The sequence below is a fragment of the Eptatretus burgeri genome, chromosome 8 (assembly GCF_056783735.1).
Source record: "Eptatretus burgeri isolate ZD-2024b chromosome 8, Ebu_testis_v1, whole genome shotgun sequence".
Taxonomy (NCBI): Eukaryota; Metazoa; Chordata; class Myxini; order Myxiniformes; family Myxinidae; genus Eptatretus; species Eptatretus burgeri.
Window position 1 is genome coordinate 83,785,315 of NC_140968.1, and position 26,816 is coordinate 83,812,130.

General features: G+C 42.6%; 3 protein-coding genes across 10 annotated transcripts in view; 2 read left to right on the forward strand and 1 right to left on the reverse strand.

Moving 5' to 3' along the window:
• Positions 1-21,550, forward strand: part of LOC147022182 (uncharacterized) — a 24,332-nt gene extending 2,782 nt beyond the window's left edge. Inside the window, exons 2-3 of the mRNA XM_085892854.1 lie at positions 2,674-2,810; positions 20,085-21,550. Of these exons, the coding sequence (XP_085748980.1) occupies positions 2,674-2,810; positions 20,085-20,309 (362 nt within the window). The 3' untranslated portion in view covers positions 20,310-21,550. The remainder of the gene's footprint in view (positions 1-2,673; positions 2,811-20,084) is intronic.
• Positions 8,820-9,789, forward strand: LOC147022183 (uncharacterized). Its single transcript, XM_085890508.1, has one exon. It carries the CDS (start codon positions 8,858-8,860, stop codon positions 9,761-9,763), a length of 906 nt encoding a protein of 301 aa, XP_085746634.1. The 5' UTR covers positions 8,820-8,857; the 3' UTR covers positions 9,764-9,789.
• A 1,427-nt stretch (positions 21,551-22,977) lies between the features above and the next one.
• Positions 22,978-26,816, reverse strand: part of ARMC9 (armadillo repeat containing 9) — a 73,623-nt gene continuing 69,784 nt past the window's right edge. For 5 of the 8 annotated variants that reach the window (XM_085892847.1, XM_085892846.1, XM_085892848.1 and 2 more), the window contains 3 exons: positions 26,479-26,546; positions 26,040-26,135; positions 23,392-25,297 (listed from right to left, as the gene is read on the reverse strand). In XM_085892847.1, the coding sequence (XP_085748973.1) occupies positions 25,265-25,297; positions 26,040-26,135; positions 26,479-26,546 (197 nt within the window). In that variant the 3' untranslated portion in view covers positions 23,392-25,264. The other 3 variants (XM_085892850.1, XM_085892851.1, XM_085892849.1) reach the window with 3 other exon arrangements.

A 26,816-nucleotide genomic window follows, 5' to 3' on the forward strand; every position in this document is an offset into this window, starting at 1 on the left:
ATCATGCTTCCTCCTCCATGTTTGACAGTTGGTGTCACACACTGAGGAACCATCCTTTCACCTTCTCGACGGCGTACAAAATCCCTGCATGATGAACCGAAGATTTCAAATTTTGATTCATCGGTCCATTAGACCTTCCTCTAGTTTTCAGTAGTCCACTGGCTACTTCATGGCCCAGACAAGCCTCTTTTTCATAGTTTGCCATCTTAGCAATGGCTTTCTTACTGCCACTTGACCGGTCAAACCTGCAGCTCGAAGTCTTCTCTTCATAGTTGAAACTGAGACTTCCTTACTTCGATCAGTGCTAAGCTGTGCTTGAAGCTGCTGTCCTGCAAGCCGCCTATCATGCAAGCTGTTGACTCTCAGAAACTTGTCTTCTGATTGTGTTGTGGCTTTGGGTCAACCAGACCTCTTCCTGTCAGAGTTTCCTCCGGTTTCCACATGACTTTTGATGGTGTAGGAAACTGTATTCACTGACATCTTGGATTCCTTTGCAATTTCTCCAATGGAAAGACCTACACTTTTAAGGGTTATAATGGTCTGTCTGTCTTCCTTTGTTAATTGACTTTTTCTCATCATTATGATAGCAATATACTACTTCCCTGCAGTGCAATATTGTCCAAATAATGCTACAGAGGGTGTGTCACAACACAGTCTGTTCCAATACTGCTTTTGTATAGACATAGGGTTTGTAACGAATCAACAAAAGTTGTGCCATCTGTAGGAATTGTTTACATCAACTTTCAAGGCTTGATTTACTTCCATTGCTGCAAAACAGCTGCAGTTGCAAACACATTACTTGTTCCCTGAAAAGGGCCTTTTTTAACAACTCTGAAATTTACATTATTTTTCATTTTTTGTAACCTAAACTTTTTCTTTTTAACCTCTGGCAGTTTACCGCTTAGCTTTGTACCATTTCAGGTTATTCACTGGACTTGAACTGCTTAAGTTTCAGTAAAAACTGGAAAAAGGGGGTGTTCTAAAACTTTTGACCGGTAGTGTATGCCTGTCAATTTTCATCGAATTCTGTTCATGAATAATGGAGAAATAGACGTTCAAATTAACTGTACACAAGAAAAGAGAGAACACGAGCGGTGCTGAGACCTCGTGGGATCTTACACCCCACGGGGTGAAAATGTATTGGGCCCGATATGTTATCGGGGATCTGACATTACGTGGCGGAGGTATGCACTCTTCCGAGTGGCCTTCTAGTTTCACCTGCGACTGTAACATAGAATAGCTTGTTAGGAATGTTGCTGTTGAAGAAAGGCATTCATACAGTGTGGTATGGAAAAGCATCTGGTGTGAAATTTATTATTATTGATGTCGATTTGTAATTCTGATAAAGAAGCAGAAGTGTGTTTTGTTTTCCTTTTAAAATTTTAATTCCTTTGGATGTATATATATATCATCATAAAGCTAATCAAATACAAACCCATCATTAATTGCTAGCAAATCAATGAATCTAAAGCTGCTTCCACACCTTCGTGCAGTTGTTAGTTTATTCCTGCACATGTTCAGGACCCAATCGGACTCGTTCATCACCAAGAACAAATTTGTAAAGAAAGGGCTTGGATCTGAACCCTTGGGTATCCACACTGTGTCTGCTGGAGTATCTTGTTGCCAATTGTAAAGAAACTGTTGTTTATGAGATCTCGAATACTTTCTTTAAGTTTATTTTTTGAAAAACTACAGGAATATTGAATTTCCTTGATCGGCCAGTTTGCTTTTTTTTGAGAAACTTTAATGTCCAATTTATTACCTCCTGCAAATGCTTTACCTACCGCTCTGTCCAATGCATTCATGAGTTTGTCAATTGGACACACACACACACACACACACACACACACACACACACACACACACACACACACACACACACACACTGGAAGCATTCGTAAGGAGTCCCAGGTTCTGTTTGTAAGGAAATTTGTTTGCAGTCGAGTGAATTTTCTCAGTGAAGTAAATCGATGAAAAGTAAATTATTCGTTGCATGGAATTCATGGAATAATTTGTGGTTGTATTATTTTTTTACTTCTGGTAGGTATGCGAACCAGCGACACTGCGATTATACACTGCCTGCGAAACTTTGTGCTTCAACTCTCACACAAGGCATTGTCAGAGCTTATTCTTTTGTACATCTCACATGTGCATGAAAAGTTAGTGGAAGCATTGGTAAGGAATCCCAGGTTCCCTTTGTAAGACCAGAATTCAGTTTGTTAGACTCAGCAACAGACCAGAATCTTTAATATCCACAAACTAATGCTAGCAGATGGGACACACATCTTAACGTCAATCAGAGGGATGACACCCTTTGTGATGCAATGCTCTGACTGCGAAGCACCAATCAGACAGTTTACAGTTTGGTCAGGCACAGAACTGATTTCAGCTTAAAGGTAAATGTGCCACCCCTGTACCATCCTGTAAAATGACAAATAAACCATTTCTCCACAAGTGATGACTCGGCTCACCATTGACACCATGGCAGTTACTATTCATTCAAACATTTACTGACAATCTCACTGCCCTTTCCAGCTTAATTTGACGGAAGTTCAAAAGGCATTTTACCGAGTTCAAAATTTTTTTTTCAAAACTTAAATGTGAAGAATGCTGTTCAATAATTTCAATGGAAGACGATACAATATCTTGTGTTCACACTAAACCATGCTGCAGGCTGGCGGGTATCACCTCAAGTTGTGGCCTTGATGGCGGTTAGCTTTGTGTTGTTGCCATCCTTGTGTGTGGCTGGCTGCATGCTGGGATGCTCTGCCTACCAGCGGCGCCGACACCGAAATCATCTCTTGCTGGAGGTAAAAACAACATTTACAGAGTTCAATATGAGAGTTTATTTCTCCATTCATTCATGCCCCCAGGGGGTGGGGACTTGGAGTCACAGTGGTTAAAACAGAAGTTTTTTTTTTCAACTCAAAATTTGATATTGGATCATTCCTGGTGGAACTTTTTGCCACCTTTAAACTCTGCTTTCGGTGGGAAGCGTGGGGATTTGCGATGGCACGTCATCCATCGACTTCACTCCAATTATTATTACCTTTGTCTTCTTTGATTAATTCATCTTTACGGATTGTCCAGAGGTTACTATCTATCTGTCTTCCTGAATTACCCGAATCATATGCAGGTTCCTCCTGATGACTCCATCTTTGCTATTTGCTTATCTGGGTTCCTTCTGATGACTCCAATGCAGTACTTGGTTTATCATTTAATTCAGAGTATTGCATATGGGCTGTTTCACAATGAGGGTACCAAGTTTGTCTCACAACCACTAAAAATTCAAACTCAATATTTTTATATTTTTATTTCTCCAAATCCAACATTGTTAATTACAATACTTCAAATCCAAATTTTTGGAGCATCTGAATGAATATTTCTTCTTAAAAAATAATACCCCAAGGATGTTAGGAGAGTCTTTTTTAAACTACAACAGTCATTAATAAAATTCAACTATAACCACAAAATAACAACACTATCAAACTTCAGTGGTTTCCATATGTTCCACAAGTATTATTCCATTACTGGAATTATGATTCAGTATACAAATGAAGTGTATTTGTAGAAATATCAATAAAAGACTGAACTAGGTTTCAAATATCCAGAAAAAAGATGTTTTAATTACCACTGTCACTAATAGCACTGCATATGATGGAATTTAGCACAAAATTTTAAAACTACATGTACTTTTCTACATATTCTGAAAAAAATACTAATTTATCTCTGAAAATAAAAGTTTACCACCACAATGAAAAATTTGAAGAAAATCACATTTCTTCTGGAGAGGACATAATTTTTTGACATGAAGCAATACATTCTGTACAAGATATAACTGCAAAGTAATACATCTATCTATAAGTGTGTGTGTGTGTGTGTGTGTGTGTGTGTGTGTGTGTGTGTGTGTGTGTGTGTGTGTGTGTGTGTGTGTGTGTGTGTGTGTGTGTGTGTGTGTGTGTGTGTGTGTGTGACGGCTGTTTCTCGACAACCACTGGTTCGATCTAATTGAAACTTGCCAGGTATATTGCTGGGGCCCTGAGGATGTGCCTTTTCAAGGTTTGATATTAATCGGACAAGTGCTTCCCAAGTTATGGCCATTTATTTACCAAACCAATAACAAGACATGTTATTGCGTGGGCATGGCCGATGGGGAAGGGAAGCTCAGACACGTTCCTCATTACAACGTACGGGCTTCCGGAGAGTGATGACTTCGTGTATTCTAATAATTTCTCGATTTCTTATGCGCATTTATAGATAAACACAATGCCCCAAGTTATGATCGTTTTCATATTAGACGGTGCATAAATTTCGGTAATATCAGAGTGCTGGTATGCTCCGAACCAGGAAGTAATTTTTTTCTCTCTCTTCTCTTTTTGTTTTTCCTTACCACGACATTGCGAAAAGGTAAAATACGTTGGCGCGGATTGAATAATTGGCCATTAAAACCTAAATTGCGAATCATCGTAACTGTGATATGCGAACTTCCACACCACGCACGTACGGGCATGCGAGAGCGAAGAAACGGCCTGTGTGGTTGTTGTTTCTTGCTCGCGGTTGGAATATTTTTTCTTTTTTTTTATGGGCACATACTAGTTTTTCTTATAATGCCAATACAAAATACACCTCATAAGTGAATTGTTGTTGTATGTGGATTGTGCCTTAATGTGTTCCTTTTTGTTTTTATTTCGCTGTTTTTCTCTAACTTGCTGCCCACTTCCTTCTGCATTCCTTCAATTCATTATCTGTCTTCTTGTTGGAAGTTGATGCATAATGTTTTCTCTTCCTTTCAGCATCTCTTTGTGTCTATCTGGATTCTTTTCCTTTAATTTGCGGCGAGATTTTGCAGCAGCACTTTGGGGAATGCTGCTTGGAGTTGCATATTTATCACTCGCACGAGAACGTGTATGACATGTCCAATTAAACTTGACTCAGAGTTTGTGACATTGTTTGTGCACAGCTGTTGTGATTACTTATTACTTGATCTGGATCTGGATCTGTAATAAGTTAGTTATGGTTTACTGCCATAATGATTCTTTACCAGTAATATAACCAAGCTATATCCTTACCACTATAGTTTGGGTATAATACTAAAGCAGTAACCACTATAGCAGTAAAATGCAACAACTACAGGAGAGTGAGGGGTTATTCTATCTGCCACCACTGTTTTCCATCACCAGCAGTTGATTAATCTGCAAGCAGAAAAGTAGAAAATCTACATAAAGCAACAGGCATACATACGTCAAATATTTTTGTCCTCTCCGGAAAGTAATATTATGGGTTATTTTATGGCTTGTATTGTACCAAATATCTGTATATTATTATTTGGGTGTAACTATATGTGATGACAGATGTTACTACATATTTATTTTTGCAAAAATAGATCATACGGTGGGAATTATGTCATATTTCTTTCTCAGACAACTAAGCATGTTCCAGGAAGCCCAGGTTTAGCCTTCAAAAACTAGAGTAAATGTGTTAAAAGTAATCAAATTCAGCATACTTTATAAACAATAGTCAATATTGTGCTAGATGAAGCAATAATTGTACAAAATTCAATGTCATTTCATGTGATTAATCTCCTGTTGAATGCCATTGAATAACTTTCCTGAGAGGACATTTTTGCCATGGACATTCAATCAGTGTTGTTACAAGATAAATTACATAAAGGTAAATACCTTGGACTGATAATGGATATTCATGACTATGTCAACCTTACAAAACATCAAAATTTATAGCCAGCAAGTACTTTCCTTATAACTCGTGGCAGTTTAGGTGTTTCCGGAGAGGACACCTTTTTGACGGACACATGTAAGGCAATCAGTGCAGGCCATGCAAATAGAAGGTTATTGGTTACACTCAAACTTTGTAGCACAAAATCAGTGCAGGTATATACACACTTGGAAGAACACACAATAAACTTTTAAAAAGACCCTTTATTTATATAAAAAAAATTCTTCTGCAATATGCATTTCCGGAGAGGACATTTTTTGACGGACGAACGGTGGGACATATTTATTGAGGGTGAAATAAATATTCAGAGTCTGAAATGAATAATATGTTGTGGACAAAGTACAGAAGAGGTATTAAGTTGATGCAACAACAAATAAAAGTCCCAATTTCTGCTTGTATTTGTTTATACACTGTGAATGCAGTCAGTGTACCTGGAGAAAATGAGACAGCTATTTGTCAAAAAAAAAAATGGCAATTTTTATGCCATTCTGCCAAAAATTGACATTTTTTTGTCAAATAAAAAGTGGTCCAAGTTGTGCCATCACTTGTACCAACTACTGGCCTTAATGACATAAATACTACAGCCTCTCATTTAGCTATTTAGCATGCAAGGGTACAAAATACCAGAAATGACCATGACTGTGAAACAGCCCATATTTGAGCACTAATACTTACTTCTCCTCCGTCATTCTCAGAGAGCATTGTTTGGCATGTTCTTGGAAATTTCGGTGCACCCATCCAGGCCATGTTGAAATGTTATATTTTTGGAATATATTTTGAATATGACACTTTAAGCATTACTCCATTGAAAAAATAATTTGCAATACATTAAAAATGAACACTCACAAATCCCGAAGTTATTGGAACGAACGATGTTGAGTTAACAAGTGCGTGTAGTCCAAACTTGCATTTATTTAAAAGATAAAGTCCAACTCGTGTACATACATTATACCAACACATCACCTCCAAACTAGGAGGCATGCATATGGTACTCAACCATTTACAGACTTAGATTAAAGCCAATGGACACGAATAGATGAAAGCAGAGATCTCGATCTAGATTTCACCCTTGTCATGGGCTCATCAGGACAACATACTGCTGATCGTTTATGTGACCATATTAGGCTCATTAACTTAACTGTGTCAATATAATAGTAAAATATATGCACATGACATCAACGTTGTGTCAGAGTCGGTGTGCTCCTTTGGTTGAATTTAACATTCTTGGTTGCAAAACTCCTGAATGGTGATCAGCAAGGCAGAGACAATGTGTTTGCATGGCAGGCGAGACTTGTTGCCGGCAAGCCGTGCTGCAAGCGCTGTGATGGGACTCGATTTGTGCCATGCTGCCTCATCAAGTTAGGGGGTTCGATTCAGTTATATTAATGAGCCTTCTATGGTCACGAATAAACGATCAGCAGAATGTTGTCATGATGAGCCCACAAAGACAAAATCTAGATCGAAATCTCTGCTTTCGTCTCATTGTGACGATAGGTTTTAAATCTCAGTCTGCAAAGGCTTGAGTATCATAACGGATTTCTCCTATTTTGTAGGTGGTGTTGATATTTATCTCCATGATGTCAGCGTCGTGTCAGAGTCAGTGTGCTTCATTGGTTGAAATATATTGTGAGAAAAACCATGTTCTCACCAAATTTAGTGTACCACCCACCACGTCACGTGACCTTTTTGAGGCTCCCAGGGATTGGTTGGCTAGTCAGACATGGTGGACGGACCGCGTGAGAGCTGGTGCTCCATTGCTGGCAACAGACGTGGCTCTAAGATCACGAGTGGAAAAATATATCGAGCGCTCCAAATCGCATGTTTTAATGTGATCTTTCACGTACTTTTGAAGACTCGACAACACAGTCGCGCTGATCGTCGATAGCTCCGTCGAAAGGATTGAGTTAAATCCGGAAGAGTGTGATCGTGATTCCCGGATATTTTTGGAGGGAGCTGTGAGTTGTCGACCTGTTTTTGGAACCTTATTGTTGTCAAGAGTTCTGGCAGTTTTTGTGCTGTGTATTCAATTCTGTTACCAGCTCTTTTTGGAGATCGAGCTAATAAAAGATCATGCCTACCCCGAGAGGCCGATCTGAAACACAGTGGAAAGTGTTGTGTTGTTCTCTTTGTCCACACGTGGACATGTTTGAAGCTCGGACATTAACGTCAGTATTCCGTGCTGGAAGATATTAAACCGGCGGGATCACGACAAATGGGCGGCTCGTCCGGGATTCATTCAAGTAAGAGACATTCAAACTGAGACAGAAATTCCACAGTGGGCCGCTATCTTCCTTCATCTGATCATCGTTCCCTCTTCAGCGGATGCCATCTTGGAGGAACCTTCTCACCCGGCAGATGCCATCTTGGAGGAACCTTCTCACCAGCGGATGCCATCTTGGAGGAACCTTCTCACCAGCGGACGCCATCTTGGAGGAACCTTCTCACCAGCGGATGCCATCTTGGAGGAACCTTCTCACCAGCGGATGCCATCTTGGAGGAACCTTCTCACCAGCGGACGCCATCTTGGAGGAACCTTCTCACCAGCGGACACCATCTTGGAGGAACCTTTTCACCAGTGGACGCCATCTTGGAGGAACCTTCTCACCAGTGGACGCCATCTTGGAGGAACCTTCTCACCAGCGGACGCTATCTTGGAGGAACCTTCTCACCAGCGGACGCCATCTTGGAGGAACCTTCTCACCAGCGGACGCCATCTTGGAGGAACCTTCTCACCAGCGGACGCCATCTTGGAGGGATTTTCTCACCATAGGACGCTATCTTGTGTTTACGCCGGTCATCGGCCAACAATTAGAAGAAAAAAAAAACGTGAGTTATTTGTACGTTGCATTTTCTCATTGGCAATTTGATGTGCGGTGGTGATATTGGGTATTTAATGTCACATTTCCCCAACAGAGCGTTGTGTGCGAATTACGTGTATCGCCCCAATATTGTTTGTCTCCCCTGTATGAATTGCCCTGTCCCATGTGGTGAAAGATATTGCTGAAATATTTCGACCCAGCCTCCTTTTAGACTTAGTGTTTTGTGCCCTTGTCGTATGATAACTCGTAGCCAAATCATGTCGGCTGGAGAAGTGAGAGATCAACCTGATTATGTTGACAGTCACATGGGTGTCGATGTGAGCGACGCAATCAGCCTTGACCCGGTCACTGAACCCGATATGTTAGGGAGCGATCCAATCATGACTAAATGCATGCGTTCGACCTTCTGGTCCGGGCTGACCCCGGTTCAACAACTCGACATGTATAACAGGGAGAGTGACAGGGCAGAGGCTCAGCGACTCAGGGAGCCTGACAGGGCAGAGGCTGAGCGACTTCGGAAGCATGACGCAGAGATAGTTGAAAGAGTAGCGGCAGAGGCTGAATGCATCAGAGAGCATGATGCGGCAGAGGCTGAGCGACTCAGGGAGGATGACAGGGCAGAGGCTGAACGCGTCAGAGAGCATGATGCAGCAGAGGCTGACTGCGTCAGAGAGCATGAGTGGCAAATGTTGACTGAACGACAGCGGGCAGATGTGTCTGCTGCACCAGTCCCGGAAATTGTTCATGTTCGTTTGCCGGACTGGACGGGAAACATGAAGCCAGAAACGTATCTGGAGATGGTGGAGAAGTTGTTGACTTCCGGTGGTATTGATGAGAGCTTGTGGGTTGGCCATCCTGTTAGCCATCTATCTGAAAAGGCGAGGGAGGTATATGCGAGGATGGCAACCGAGGACGTAAACGAATACCGGAAGTTGAAGGCCGAGATTTTGAACGCCTATGCGGTGTCCGCGTGTATTTATAGGCGTAATTATTTCATTTGGACTCGTCAGTCCAGTCAAACTTATGAGGAACATTTGCGGGTCTTGTTGGAACAGCTGCAGAGATGGTTCGAGAGGAGCAGCGTTGAGTTACCTCCAGCGGTTGCGGAACTCCTGGTGCGTTACCGTATTGATCAACAGCTTCCGCAGGACTTAGCGTTGTTTCTTGTTGATAAAGACTGTTTCCTTGTCAGACTGCGTCAAGCTTATTGATAAACATGTTTTGGCATGCAAAATGTTGCAAGTCGCGCCGTAAGACGGAGGATTCTGCGGTCAAGACCACCCCCCCCCCCCCCCGTCTGCATCGAGGGGAAGGGTTCCCCGATGCCCTCCACTGGTGGTGGTCGCGAGCTGCAGGTCAGAGCACGGCCCTGGTGCGATTTCTGCAAATGCGTGGGGCACGGTGGAGACCGCTGTTTCTCTAACCCAGCTAGTCCGGCCTATCGAGGCAACCCGGTTGTTAAATCGGAGGAAGGTCAGTGGAGGTCATCAACTGGGTCCTCGAGCATGATGATGGCATCGGTGACAGAGGTCACTGCCACCGAGGCTAAGTCCATTCATCCTCTGTATCAGGATTATTCAGGTACAGCCTTAGTGGATGGCCCTGATTCGGTGGTGAAGTTTAAGGCTCAATACCTTCAGGATACTGGGGCGACGCTGTGTGTTCTCCGGGCGGGGGTCCTTCCAACCTCTCAGATGCATTATACCGGCGAGTATATCGTCCTTCGGGGCATTAAACAGGTTCCTGGCTGGTATCCCATTGCTCTCATCGAGGTCCGGAGTGACATTTGTACGGGTCCAATGACCTATGCGGTGGTACACTACTACCCGGTACCGGGGGTATCCTTGCTGATTGGCAATGATGCAATGGCCAGGGAGGAGTTATTGACTCTGACCTGTGGGGTGGTCACTAGATCCCAGAGCAAACAGGCGGAGAGAGTGGCGGAGTCAGACATATCTTCACTCTGGCCCGAGGAGCCTCGCGCCTCGACTCCAGCCTCCGACGGTGACATTGCTTCGACTGAAGTCCACCCGAGCCTCCAGTCAGGCCAACCTCAGGAGCCGGGCTCCTCAGGGACCATTCCCGTCTGTGACACGGGGACCCCGGCTACTTATTCACCGGTCAGCGAATCCGGTGAGGAGGATCAGTCCTCCGAAGTTCTGTGCCTGAGGTCTCTCCTGCATTGTCTGCGGTAACCAGTCTAGTGGAGGATCAGCACTTCAATCCCACCCTTGCCACCCTCTGGGAAAAGGGAGAAGACTCCGGGTCTGGACGAACAAGCTACAATGTGAATGGTTCAGGTGTGCTGATGCCTAAATATTCCCCCAAGAACATGTCCTCCACCCAGACGTGGAGGGTACGACACCGAGTTGTCGTACCGGGAGGCATCGTCAGTCAGTCATGCAATTGGCCCATGACAGTATTTCCTCGGGTCATGTCGGAGTGGCCAAGACCTTAGCCAAGGTCCAGGATCAGTTCATATGGCCCGCCATGTCGCGAGACATCAAGCACTATTGTGCTAGCTGTCTATATTGGCCATGGACCCATCACCATCTACCGCGACCACCACCCGCACGGTTGGCTCAGCCAAGCCAAAACCTCCAACCAGCGTATTCTGCGCTGGGCGCTTTTCCTCTCAGAATACGACCTCACAGTCAAACACACGTGAAATGAGTGGAGAACAGACGAGCTGACCTTAGTCGCCATCTAGTAGACAAGGAGCACCAAAGTTTTTAGTCAAGCCCACAGGCGGAGAGGGGATACCGGTTTGGGGTCCTTTGTTCCTCCCGAAGGAGCCTTGCTCCTCGGTGCGTTTTCCCTCCTGTAAACGCTTTTCCCAACTTAAGTTTAGTTCTCATTGTCTCTCTATTGTGGTGCGGGTGATGGGTAAATATGGTGGGGTAGATATTAATGTGGTGTTGTGTGTTTAATATTGTGTTGTGGATGAACATTGGTTATTGTACAAGATTGTTAACGATCATCACCATCATATTGCCCTGTGATTTGCAACTAGTACAATAACTGGTTTCAAAACGCTGTCTATCCGACTGGTTTTAATTTAGGTGGGGAGGACTGTGAGAAAAACCATGTTCTCACCAAATTTAGTGTCCCACCCACCACGTCCCGTGACCTTTTTGAGGCTCCCAGGGATTGGTTGGCTCGTCGGACGTGGTGGACGGACCGCGTGAGAGCTGGGGCGCCATTGCTGGCAACAGACGTGGCTCTAAGATCGCGAGTGGAAAAATATATCGAGCGCTCCAAATCGCATGTTTTAATGTGATCTTACTAGTGCTTTTGAAGACTCTCGACAGCACAGTCACGCTGATCTGCGATAGCTCCGTCTAAAGGATTGAGTTAAATCCGGAAGAGTGTGATCATGATTTCCAGATATTTTTGGAGGGAGCTGTTAGTTGTCGACCTGTTTTTGGAACTTTATTGTTGTCAAGAGTTCTGGCAGTTTTTTGTGCTGTGTATTCAATTCTGTTACCAGCTCTTTTTGGAGATCGAGCCAATAAAAGATCATGCCTACCCCTCGACGCCGATCTGAAACACAGTGGAAAGTGTTGTGTTGTTCTCTTTGTCCACACGTGGACTGCTTGAAGCTCGGACATTAACGTCAGTATTCTGTGCTGGAAGATATTAAACTGGCGGGATCATGACAATATATCCATATCCATATATATATATATATATATATATATATATATATATATATATATATATATATATATATATATATATATATATATATATATATATATATATATATACACACACATACATACAAAATATATATATATATATATATATATATATATATATATATATATATATATATATACACCTGGACCCTGATATTCGTGGGTTCCACGTATTCGCAGTTGATAATTTGTGATATGCCCTTACATTTCTGGGAAATTGCCCTGCTTATTCGTGGCGATCATTTTTATTTTTCCTTTCCTCCATGAGCCGTGAGCATAACACCGTCCTAAAACATATCTTGCACGAGCCACGCACAAAGCAGCTGGATGTATGTACAGTACAATACTGTACGCATGCAAAAAACCTCTTCGACGAGCCGCGAACATGACCTGCTTCCTGTACGGGTATTGTAGCTTCATGGAATAAACACAGTTTCGTGGGACGGCTCACCAATTAACACATTATTCCCCACGACACCATCCCCCATGAGTTATTTAGAGAATGAAAACACTAACAGCATCTATTGATGTATCCAGTAATTACCAGGTCGCCACACATGGACAATACACAATGGAAACATTCAGCGCATCTTGGTGTAAATCACCATCTTCCAATAAACAGCATCATCTGAGCTGTTACATTTAAAAAATGCTCAGCATAATCTACCTGTAGATAGGAAAGACATCATTTCCTGTGAGTTAAAGAATGGAAACATTCAGCATATCTATTAGTGCAATTAGCAGCGAGCTACATACGGACTAATTACACAATGGCATCACTCAACACATCTATTATTAGCTGCTGAATGCAGCATCACCTGTAAAAATCCCCCACAAACAATGCGCAGACTACTCACTACGTCCTGGATCGCTATTGTTCTCGTCCCGCTGCTCTGACTTGTGTATTGCCTCTCGCTCTGATCATTCTTCAAAAATGGCTCCCGAGGATCGAGGATGACACTCATCAGGGTGATCGAGGATGACACTCATCAGGGTATGCCTCGAAGCAGACCACTGATATGGGAGAAGGCAAAACTCCTGCATGACCATCTCTCTGGTGCGGGTGGTGCAAGCATGAGCGCAGCGGGTACACGCGGCATCTCCAGCCCATTTACAGCGAGCAGGGGGTGGTGCCACCGCTTCAAGGCGCGATATAATTTTCGCAATGTCAAGCTCAGAGAGCATGCCTCTGCAGACCACGACACAGCCAAGGCATTCCCTGCGGAACACACGAGCTTCATCAAGGAGAATGGGTACCTGCCGGAGCAAGTCTTTACCGCTAATGAGACCGGCTTGTTTTGGAAAAAGATGCCAACCAGAACATTCCCCTCACAGCAAGAGAGCAAAGCCACTGGCTTCAAGGCCGCAAAGGACCGGGTAAACCTTCTCCTTTGCGCAAACGCCGAAGGGGACTTCATGGTGAAGCAGATTGATGCTCTCGTGTTCCCTGAACTCACGTGCGCTGAAGAACCAAAACAAGGAGGTGCTGCCCATGAACTGAAGAGTGAACAGGAAGGCGTGGGTGATGTTTGAACTTTATATGGACTGGTTCCATAACTGTTTCGTTGCTCAAGTCGAGAGGTACCTGGCAGGAAAGAACCTTTCGTTCAAGGTACCCCTGCTGCTTGACAATGCTCCTGGCCACCCCACGGACATGTTCCTGCCGCCAAACATCACATCCCTCATCCAGCCACTCGACCAGGGGCTAATATCAACTTTCAAGACTTATTACACCTGGCGCACCTCATCTTCATCATCTTCACCATTTTGCAAAGTTAGGTGTGCTGTGTTTGTTTAATAAAAAAAATTGAAACGGTACATGATGATGATGATTATTTTTTCATTTCATGGTATGGTTAAGAGACTTTAGAATGCATTCTTCAATAAATTGGAAACGGTACCTGATGTTGTCATTTTTCTTTTATCTGTAAACATCTTTAATGAAACTGCAATTGTGCATTTGTGGTCGAAAACATTTAAAACGTTAAAAAATTTCCCCTTTGAACCAGGAACCGCCACAAACTGATAACGTTATCCCCCTTGTACCAATTCCTCGACTTTGGTGGTGCCACCATTTACAGCCTTTTCATGAACTCGGAGCCACCGCGAACCAATAATGTTATCCCCCTTGTCTCCATTATAACAGTGACAAAGCATTTGCGGATTTTACCCCGACATTCGCGGCTTTTACCCCGACATTCGCGGCTTTTACCCCGACATTTGCGGCTTTTACCCCGACATTCGCGGCTTTTACCCCGACATTCGCGGCTTTTACCCCGACATTCGCGGCTTTTACCCCGACATTCGCGACTTTTACCCCGACATTCGCTGATTTTACCCCGACATTCGCGGATTTTACCCCGACATTCGCGGCTTTTTGTTGGTCGGGAAATCCCCAGAACCTACCCTCCCCCCCCCTCCATTTCTCATTGAAACAATGCCCTCCACATTCGCGGGGTTTTCCCGGAACGTATCCCCCACAAATGTCGGGGTCCTGGTGTATATCAAAATGTGTGGAGCGTGACGAAGCGCTCCCACCCGATCTCCAACGGACGTGAGTCCCGCACCTGCACAGACCAAAGCTTCGCCTCCAACCCGGAGGCTTCAGCCCGTCCACTCTTGTCAAAAGAGAGAGATTTAAGGTCATCATTGGTTAAACATCAAATGGAGCCACCTATCTGGATTTTGGGCTTATTTGCCCTCATTATGAAGACACCTTCTTAATGTCAAAAACAAATCAAAACATTTAAATAGCTTGGGCTGTGCACCTTGACCCCATGGCCAAAGCACACAGTTCAACAAGACTGTCCCGTTGGCATACACATGCCCCTAAGCCCAAAGGCTGAAGCACATGGTCAATCAAACCCACACATCCTAACCCCAAAGGGCCAGAATTCATGGTCATACCATTGGACTCCTCCTCCATAGGAGTGAGTCCCCATGACTTCAACAACATGCCGTCCTGAATCCAGGCTTAGTTGCCCTCATCAGGATGGCATATCATATAAATATCTAACCAATAATGACATAGTTGTCTTAAAAGCCATTATCAGCCTCTGGCTGTCATGGAGAGCAACAGCTGCAGATTATGTCTCACACGGTAAAACCGCACAATCTGCAAAGAATGAAAGCCTGTCTACCACCCAGACAATTGTTCCCAACAATGCAGGCCCAAATACTCGAAGGCGAGGGCCATCGTGTGGAGATGATGGCCAAAATGTGTGGGGCATGATGAAACGCTCCCACCTGATCTCCAACGGATGTGAGTCCTGCACATGTGCATAAGTGAGAGACATCTGTGGCTGATGCTCTCCATCACAGCCAGAGGATGCTAATGGCTATGTGTATATATATATATATATATATATATATGTATATATATATGTATATATATATATATATATATATATATATATATATATATATATATATATATGTATGTATATATATATATATATATATATATATATATATATATGTATGTATATGTATATGTATATGTATATATGTATATATATATATATATATGTATATGTATATATGTATATATATGTATGTATATATGTATATATGTATATATGTATATATGTATATATGTATATATGTATATATATATATGTATATATGTATATATATATATATATGTATATATAGTGTTACGGCTGTGGAAATTCGCAATACACCATAAAGGGTCCTCATGTGAGATATCGATAAGTTCAAGTGTAGTTAGCCCACACCTGTTGGTTGGAGGGAATATGTGTGATTCATCCGGGCTGCGACGCTTTGAGTTAGCCATTTTTCTTTCTCTATTGTTATTTTGGACCATTAAGCCGCCAACAACTCAAACACCACCACCTTTGCCTCTTTACCTTCACAACTCCATCCCGCAAACATCGCTTCACCGCCATTCCCAAACGACGCCCGCCAACCACCAAACCACCACAGCAAACCACCCACCACCTTCACCTTTCTCCTTCCACAACCATTGACCACACCACCAGTCAACACCAAACGTCGTGCTGTCCAGAAGCCGTTCGGTGATTGCTGCCGAATACAGCAAGCCGCGAGTGCAATGGATGCCTTTACAGGAGAGAAATTCGGATCAGGAAGGCTTCACGCCCCTTTTTCTCCATCCAATGGGTGAGCGTCGGGCGGTATGGCCCCGCCTCCAAGCGCGATGAATGTGGATTCTTTACGGGAGAGAAAAACGGATCAGGAAGGCTTCACGCCCCTTTTTGCCCAACCAATGGCTGAACGTCGGGTGGCGTGGCCCCGCCTCTATGCGCGATGGATGTAAATTCCTCTCAGGAAGGAATTCGGATCAAAAGAGGCTCACGCCCCTTTTTGCCACGCCAATGGCTGAACAGAGGGTGGCGTGGCCCCACCTTCAATCGCGTTTTGATCCTAAAATCTGCATATAGGCTCCTCCTCCGGTCTATAAAGACGCGAGCACAAGGCGACTCGCGCGGTTCGGGTCGAGTGAAGACGGAGGTCGTCGTCGAAGTTGGAGAGTTGTAGTGTGGTGTCGTCTCGTCGCTGGGCTCGTCTAGTCGTTGGAATCGACCCACCTTCGCTCTCACAAGCGACCAAGCCAGCCAGCCATTCCCCTCACTCGACCCTGAGCATCAACAATTCCCCCCCATCTGCGCTGAGATAGTGCCGGTGGCCCTGTTTATTCCCCACCCTTACCGTGGTGCCGACCCAACCGTGCTGGCGCGGAGCACGCCGGAGAAGGCTCACCGACCACGCCAGGGGCACGGAGTCGGGGTGCAGCTGCGCAGACATTGCGGCTTGCTCGCCATCACGTCACGAGGATGCGGGTAACACCTTTTCGGTCTTGTGGACCTGGCCGCTCCTCCAGGTTCCGCGCACATTTGGTCCACGGACCCCGTCTACCTCCCTGCCTATGGGGAGGTCTTTTCTTTGCTTTTGAATGAATGCTGTGGCACCGTCCGACAAGTATAATTGTTTAAGCGTTGTAAATAATTATAGTCGGTAGTTTTGCTTTTGCTTTTGTTGCATCTTATGTCATTGCATTACTGCCTTACATGCTTGTGTGTGAAATAAATGTGCATTGTGTGAACTGTTACCCCGCTTCGTTGCGTCCTTTTTTCCCCTTATTGAAAGCTCCATCTTGCATCACGGAAGAGATTGATAGAAGGGTGTTGGACACCCAGTAAATAATTGGAACTGTCGGGGCTGGTGATAACACCGCTCGGTTATCGCTTAGAAACGGAACGAACCGCTTAAGCTGTTTGTGTCCGAGGCAGACCTCCGGCGCGGTGCAGCCCCTCAGTAAACTATCCGCGCGAGTACTTAGGGTGAATCGCCGAATCTCGATATACCTATCTCGCGCGGGTAGAATACAGACTGGATTGTGGTGAGGTTGAACCCCCACCCGTGACTCACTCCCGGCGTTGTTCCGAGAGGGTCACGACTAAATTGCACGTTCGGTGGGCGAAGCGGCCGCTATTGGTTACACGTGGTCGTTCGCACGCCGGCGGGGCGCGAATTCGCAACTATATATATATATATATATATATATATATATATATATATATATATATATATATATATATATATATATATATATATATATATTGTTAAGAATTTGGGAATTCGATTGCACACAACATTCAGGTTCCTTTAGTCAGTGATGTCGATAAGTGCTTGTTCCCAAGATAGCTCACCTTTCATTGTTTAAATGTTCAGAAATCGATTAGATGCACTGCGGATCGATTTAATAGTTAGGGAACGAACAATGGAGACATCCCTCCCCCTCTTCTGCGAAGAGCAAGAACCACCCTGCCGTCCCGTGACTCATGGTGTCAACAACTCACTCCCACCCGTGGCTGAGTGGGGGATGGAGCACGAGGGCATGAGTCACGCCGGGATCGGGGGAAGGGCGGGAGAAGGATAAGAGGAGATCTTTTTCTTTTGTTCGTGGGCAGAGTTGGAAGGGCAGAGTTGGAGAAGGGAGTTGAGGGGAGTCGTTCAGCAAACCATCGGGTCCTGCTTGGCTTGTGTTAGGGTTGAGGCCATCGGAAGCTTTTTGCTTCGGCTGGCTCAGTGAGCTAAGGCTTCTGCTTGGCACGGGAGAATTTTTTGCTTCGAGCTGCTTTGTTTGGAAGGAAGTTGAGCCGGTCGCTCAGCTCGAGCTGCGAGTGGTGGCTTCTTCTTCTTCTTGGTTCGTGGAGCTCTTTGTTCTCCATTTTGGTTCCCGGCTTGGTGCGACTCATCGACCTCTTCTTGGAGGTGGTTCCTCGGGGAAGCGACGCATCGATGGGAAGGATCGGCGCCTCTTCTCACCAGCACTTGTTGAGAAGCTCGGGAGGATTCGCGGGAGCTCGGGAAGGATCACGGCGATTGGATCCAGCTCGCTCTCGCTGGAGCCCAGTCCGAACAACTTGAAGACCACACGAGGTGGAGAGGTTCGAGAGAGGCTCTTGGTTTCAGCTCACCTGTCCTCCGAGCTGGAGCTCGTTATTAAAGGCCTCTGCCACCATTTCTTGGGTGTGTGTGTGTGTGTGTGTGTGTGTGTGTGTGTGTGTGTGTGTGTGTGTGTGTGTGTGTGTGTGTGTGTGTGTGTGTGCGTACGTGTGTCCGTGGGCCCGTCTAATAAGTAGGAACTGCTGTTAACTGCAAGTGACTGTACATAATAAGTAGACGGTTGTAGTTCTTTTGTCGTGCTTTTGTTACTTGTATAATTGCATACTTGTTTTGCCTTGTTTAATTGCATATGTGCTTTATTATAATAAATGTCCTTGTGTGAATGTAAATCTGTTCGTTGCGTCCATTCCCTCATTGAACTGCTCCATCTTGCACTCGGAATATAGTTGGTTTTTAAATAGCCGATAAAGTGATCAGGTCCAACGGGACTGCGCGATAATACCCCGCTCGGTTATCCCAAAAGGAAGCGAGCTGCTTAAGCGGCTCATTTCCAAGCGGTCCCGTGGAGGTACAATCTCTCGGTTTGTCCGAGACTGGACACGACTGGATTGTCCGTTTGGTGGGCGAAGTGACCGCTATTGGTTAGACGCGGTCGTTCGCACGCCGACGGGCGGGAATTCTACGACAATATATATATATATATATATATATATATATATATATATATATATATATGTACATATATATATATATATATATATATATATATGTATTTGATGACCCATGAACCGGTCGAGTTCCCTTTGTGACAGCGGTTGATGAAAAACATCATTTCAAGAAAGAAAAAAAAAAAGATAGCTCCAGTGAACTATACTGCTGAGGTTGTTTGCATTGATCAAATTCTCCCGAAGAATACTTGACTGAATTGGAAATTGATTTTTTTAATCATTTTTTCGTTGCCCGATTTGAACGAAACTTGATACTGCACACCGCAGGCGAATAGTAAGTAAGGTGGCCGTAAAAATTTTGCGCTATAATGTACCGTTTTGGCTGTGTTTCGGGAACATACATACATACAAGATGAGAGTTTTAGTAATGTGTGTATATATATGTGTATGTATGTACAGTATGTATGTATGTATATATACACATATAAAATGCACAACAATTTGTTCCATTTCAAATTATAAGTAGACAAGTGTTATCACATTGAACCAATACACTGCCTAACAGTCACTCGTAAAGAACTTGCTTCAGTGAAAAGTGACCCGGTCATATGTGCCCTTTTAAGTTTGATTGTTCGCAATTTATTTGTGCCTATCATGTGAAACACTTTCTCTTTGTTTACGAGATGTTCTGGGAACAGACTATATCATAATGCTTGTCATTAAAAATAAAAATTCCCCCACTGAACCATTTTGTTCAATTATATGTCCTTCAGGAGGCGGATTTTGACTTTGCACCAAATATCAAGCTTGTGGGAAAACCATCCGGCCTGTGGCAGCACACTTGTGTCCTCCTGCAGCCAATTCTGAGGAAATGCAGAAATTATTGCTCCTGCTCAGAGCAACGACCGCTCCTACGTTCCTCGAACTTGTTCAAATCCTATGGCATGTTAAACACCACAAAGTCTGCAGTGGTAGAAATTGAGATGGGCTATTATTAGGGAGCTGGAATGGATCTTCGAGTTTAACTGACTCTCTCTCTCTCTCTTTTGTTTTTCATAATTGCACTTTACATTGACACAGTTGATGTCTACTTAATCATTACATTCTGACGCTTGGATAATGCTATTGAGATAGTCTGGGGATGTTTTTAAATTTTTATTATTATTAATATTTTTCCCACAGTTACATTCCACAATGTACTCAAGTGGAGCCACTTATTACATACACAAGCAGCAAAGGTTTAACCCCTCCCCACTATCCTCCTTCCCTCTCTGCCTTTTCCAAGAGAGGTTAACACCCCCCCCCCCCCGCCATAACCCACCTTCCCCTCCTTTGCATGTACAATATGCATAACTATGTTTCCAGCACCTTAGGTGTTGTAACCCCACTTGCTTAGTACATCATAAAGACTAATTACTACCACTATGTGGATACAGATATGGTTGAAGTATAATTTTTTAACTTGGTAGTCATTTTGCTAACCCTGGTTATTTGATGAACACTTTGATGTGAATATTATAAGCTGTGAGAAGTTTTTGTTCTTAAACTTCAGTTTTGGTCTGTAGATATGGAGCTGTTTGCACCAATTTTCATGTATCTTCCTTGGACTCATCATTAAAGGCATTTTCTCATTTACAAATTTCAGTTGTATAAACTTGCATACGAAAAAATACTTGTAAAGACATGTAAACTTTGGTTATCATGTTGCATTTTGGTTGGCTATCCTTTACTGTAGCGAGAAGCCATGCCTCCCATCACTTTGCTGATGGACTTGATCAAAAGTCAGCATGTTGTACTTCACAAATACATCGCATGTATATCTGTGAATCTCAATATGAGGATGTAAAATGAAGTGAAATATCATTAGAAATGAACAGGATAGAACAAACATTATAAATATATGTGGAAAACTTACGGGCCCAGAATGGGATTCGATTCCCGGTCTGGGCCCGTAATTTTTCCACATATATTTATAATGAAGTGAAACATGGGGGAAAAAATGTTTTCTATTACTGCAGAGAATTGTGCTCCTGTTTTCATCAAGCTTAATTCTAAGCAGTTCCTGCTGTCATACAATGATAAAAATGGTGCTACATTAAGCTCCAAATCCCGCTTTTTCCTCTTCCCTACTGGAAAGACGAGCTTTTAAAACACACAGTTTTGTTCCAAGTAAATTGATTATTAGCTTTCTAATTCTATGACAGCAATAAACCCTTTGGAATAAAGAGTGGGATGTACACACACGGAGTGATGCTTCTCCTTTTAGTAATAAATATATGGTTATATATATATATATATATATATATATATATATATATATATATATATATATATATATATATATATACAGTATATATATTTGCTGTTATTTTATTACTCTCAAGTTCCGAATAAGCATGGGGGTCTGAATAAGCGTGTCGGGTGGAACATTTTCCAAATTTTAATAAGAGTAGAGGGCGGAATAAGCGTGCAGGGTGGAAAATCCCAAAAAAGTGTAATAAGCGTGGAGGTCCGAATAAGAGAGCAGGGTGAAAAAAACAGAAATGTGACAAATATAGAACATGGATTTTATTGTTCAAATACATACATTACAATGCCAAGATGCATACTGTACTCTACGCTTTTTCTTTGGCAATCTGTATACGCTTCTTCACACTCCTTCTGGTGTTTGCGTTGATTGCTTTGAATCTGCTGAACTGTGGAGTGAAGAGTTGTTTCAGTTAGTTCAGGATGTGGAAGACGAATGTTTGTCAATCACAGCTTGGATATAATCAAGGAATGCACAGTCTGTGACATGGACAAAGTCTAACTTTGTGACATGGACAGAATAATCATCGAGTACGTATATGGCGAAGTTCTTGTCGGTGAACATGTTAAACCGGTTTGGCAGGTGCGATATGGCAGATGAAGGAATTTCGGGAGTAAAGACGACACATCTCCCGATGGGACAACATTGTCACCCCACACGCTCGCTGTTGTAAATATGACCTGAGGATGGCAAGAACGATTTTTTTAATAAGCGTGTAGACCCAAATAGAGGCCGTGTAGGGGGGATTTTCACCTCGAAAAAAATAAGTGTGCATGCACGCTTATTCGGGACTTGAGAGTGAGGCACAGATGTGTTCATTGGTGGTCATGGGTAATTTTAACAAGTTATCACTCACAAATTGGAGAATACTTTGTGTTGCAATATATACCCTTCCCATGACCACTTACCTTTGCCCTCATCTGTGTGCTTCTTCGCCCTCTATCTTCCAGCACCTACATGAGCTTGGATATCTGCATTAAAAGAAAATTCTGTCTAAGTGCATACCACCTCAACAACTGTTCTTGCACAAGTCTTTGTTCCGCTGAAACCTAAAGTTAATCTCAGGTTTGTTTGTTTTTCTGCTGATGTCATGAAAGCAACCAGGGCTGCAAAATGATGATACTTCTTCTTTCTTTCTTTTTTTCTTGGGGAGGAAGTGGGAGGGAGCATTGTGTACACCAATATTTTTTTTCATCCCTACTTTTACTGCCAACTGAATAAAGTACGTGAAGCAACACAACAAAGTGTGGAAATCAAGCTTGTTTGGCATATTAAAACTTTTTATTTTCACAAAAATGTAATCAAACATTTTAAAACACCTTTTCATAAATATAGCTACTGCACAAAAGCTGTCATACCTATCGGACACCATTTCATTGAAATGGTGCAAGCTCATTACTTTTGGCCATGAGGGATGCAGCTTACACGTTGATTCTGTAGTGTTCGGAGTTAAAAGTGTGAAGTTGTGGATTCGTTTCGTGTTGAGGAAATTGAATGGAAACACTCACATCTCGTGTTTCCTGGTCTTTTCTCTTGCAAAGTTTCTGGAAAACTCATGTCTGCCCGATTCCCCTCCGTTCTGCATTTCGTATTATCTCCACCTCTTTAGCTCTGCTTTGAACTTCTCCGTATAAAAATGATTGAACTTGTCATGAGTGGGAAAGATCTTGACCGATCACACGACAAGAGCCCGATTCACTATAATCTAACCTGGATCCGGGGTCTGGGCGACGTGTGGACCATTTGTAAGGGCAAACTCATACCACCTGAAAAATAAATGCATCAATCAATGGAATAAAAAATAAAAAGACTGTTCTTCAGATATATAAATAAAGATGGAGATCGAGTTTGACACAAGAAAAAGAAATGTAGGCTTGAGAATAGCTTTAAAAAGGTACAAATTTTGGAAAAAGACAAGAAAAAGCTGAGGAGGAGCATCAGCAGCAATGGCTGGGTAAGGTGCGTGATGAAGGAGCTTAAAAGTAAATGTGGAGCGAGAATCTGGCAGGAGCAGAACAAAGTAAAAGTGCAGAGGTTCTGGTGGAGAGGCAGCTGAATGCAGCATGTATTGTGAGTGCTTAATTGCCATGCTGAGTCAGGTCTTGGATACCTGTACTAACTGAATTTGCAGATCGTGAAGTAATATCAAAAGGTGTCTGTGAAAATCATGTGAAGAGTATAATCAACATCCAATGGCCCTTTTTATTGTTCAGAATTACAGCAAGTCTATTCCTTTCATTCTGATGAAGGTTTAAATGCCTGAAGCATCAGCTTCGCTTTGCTTCTCACAGTGGTTCACATACCTTTTTCAACTTTCACTTGATATACCCAAAATGTCATTTGTCATGTTTGTAGACCATCTACAATCTACATATTACACAAGTGCTGACTGCTGAGGTTAGGGTGTTTGTGTAAGGTGAATAAAGAAAAAGAATATTGGATGAGACAAAAAGAAAAGTAGAATGTAGGGGATGTCTTGGGGAGTGAAAAGTATGGAGAGAAGGTTGGGGGGGGGGATAGGATGGAAAGTGTTCATTCAAATTACATCAATTTCCAAATGGCCCTATATACATTTTAAGGGATAGATTTATGACAGCACCTGTATTGTACACGAGAGTATGCACGCTCGCTTCTAAACTGTCGAGCCTGGGTTTGAATCTCGACCCAGCTTTAAACTGTCATGCTGGTGTTTTGCAGGTAGGACGATTGATCAATGTGTGTGTGGTCCTTAGGATGGATGTTAAACTGGGTGTCCCATCTGCCGACAATAGTTTGTGTACATTAAAGATTCCACGGTGTCCTTCACAAAGAGTAGGCGAGCTATCACCGGCACCTTGGCTAAATTCCAAATCCCTGCCCTAACTACTCCTGGAAAGGCAATGGCAAACCACTGAGCATAACCTTTGCAAAGAAACCTGCTTCAGCAGCACTGAAGCTCTGGAACAGAGAATAATGAATCAGAAGAAAGGAAAGCAACTCAAGTTTCAAAAGGAGTCATCTGTTTATCACTTCGATTGAAGTGTTAAAACTAAGTCCCCAAACTCTTCCCTTATTTACTTCTTCTCACACCCTTCCATCTCCATACCAACCGCACTTGCCCCCACCTTGTGTGGAAGTAATTGGTTGCTCCAAGACTGAAAATTACTAGATTTGAACATTCAAATTTTTATTAACATACTTAAATGTACTTTCAAGCAATCAATGCAACTTTTTGCCCAGTATTTTTTTTTCTAGTTTGGTTAGAATTATTATTTATTGGAGTCGTGCTGCCCTTTATATCGGTTTTGATGCCTATACCAAGTTGCCCTGAGGATATTAAGAGCGAATCATTATGCATGGACTGGAATTGGATGTTGACCAGACCAGGCAAAGCAGGCAGATTCCCTCCAGGTCAGCGATGAGCAATGAGCATCAATGCCAGATAAATTTTTGCCAACATTCTGATGGTGATATGGTAATTTCCTTGAGACTAGCTCAGTTTCAACAAGCTTATAATCTTTGATACTACTGCCTTCAGCTTGTTTGAACGCACAACTTCTGCGGGACCAGTATAATGTCCTCACCTAATATAAACGACTATCACACCTCTGCGGAGGAAGGAAGGCCTTGCCGTTGTGAGTCTCTGATTGGCTGCAATATAATGTCTCACGTCACATGCATTTTAGTCAATGCCAAACCCTGAAAAGCAGAAATAAATAGGAAATTTAGCATGTTGCATGTTTTGCTTAAAGTAATGGTGCATCTTTTCACAAAGGAATGTGAAGTGAAAAATCTGAGAACGATCAGATATGAATTATTTTTTCCTTTTTATTTGAGTTAAGTTTCCCTTGAGATAAAAAAAATTGTACAATGACCACTCCCTTACATACACATCACAAGTTTGCCGAGTAAGCAGAGGATATATCACTCGTTTTGTTGTTCCAACACTCCTACTTATTGTTATTGATAAATTTGATCTTATTTCAAAAATAAAAAACATATATTTGGAGTCTGACAGGCCTGCATCCCACATCTGACAAAGAGCTCAGCATCAACTTTCAGAATGCATTAAATGAGTGGACTGCATGTTTGTCGACTCGCATCGAGTTTATTTTGAAGGCTGGATCCAGTATGTATATATACAGTACAAATTTTATATTTTCAATATTTTCTTCATTTGAAATGAAAGAAAATTGAATATCCACGTAATCAATGCATGGTCTAGGATATGCAATACCAGCTCACAACCACTTGACCATCCAAAATGTGCAAGCAGCTAGAGAGAATGAGCTGACAAATTAGAGAAGTTTATCACAGAGAGATTGATTTGGAATCGTAGAGTTATTAGTAAGGAGATACAAATGCAGAATGAAGGAAATAAAAAGTCATCTTGGTGAAACAGTGGGTAAGCCTTTTTAATGCTGTGAAACAAAAAACAAACCTGATACTTTTGGAGCAGATGCTTTCCTGAAGTCTCCCCTGCAACAAAATCTGTAACCTCTGGCCAATCCGCATCCTCGGGGAGCACATCTAAATCCTGTGAAACCATATGCACGAAGGTAAATTGCTGAGAAGCTCGAATAGCGAACCGGCATACTTTAACACAAGTAGCATAAAAAAGTCATCAAATGACCAGAAATGTTCCAGATAAATAAAAAGCTTCATCTTTGCTTCCAAACATGAGTTCCTCACCAAATAACCGAGGCTACAACATCATGATCAGAATCATACTTTTTGCTCGGTGTTTTGACTTTTGTAAATAACTTTTCTTTTCTATAATCAACACACTTATCAAAACAACTTGCAATATGACTGACATTTATCTGCGATAAACACTTCAGATGGGCCACATGCTCAAATACATCTGCATCTCGTTGTACCTGTCGATCGTCGCCGTCACTATCGTTCCCGTCATCTGAATCACGTCTACCATCTGCTTCATTTTCTGCTGCAAAAGAACAAGTTTCATAAAAAGATAGTTGTAAAAAAAAACAAAGGAAGAGGAATGCTTGAAAAAAAAGTAACATTTCAGTGTAAATGTAAATAAGAGTGCAGGTACAAAAAAAAACAAAAACATTTGTTGGTGATCTAATGTACACTTATACATATCGTACATTTTTTTAAAGATTAGTATCTACCTCTATCATTCATTTCTGGGATAGCTGGTGCACAGTATTAAAATATATATTAATGTGTTCTCATTGTATAAAATCAAAAC

Coding starts and splice junctions, on each gene's coding strand:
- LOC147022183 (XM_085890508.1), top strand. CDS start 8,858: ATGGGTGTCGATGTGAGCGACGCAATCAGCCTTGACCCGGTCACTGAA.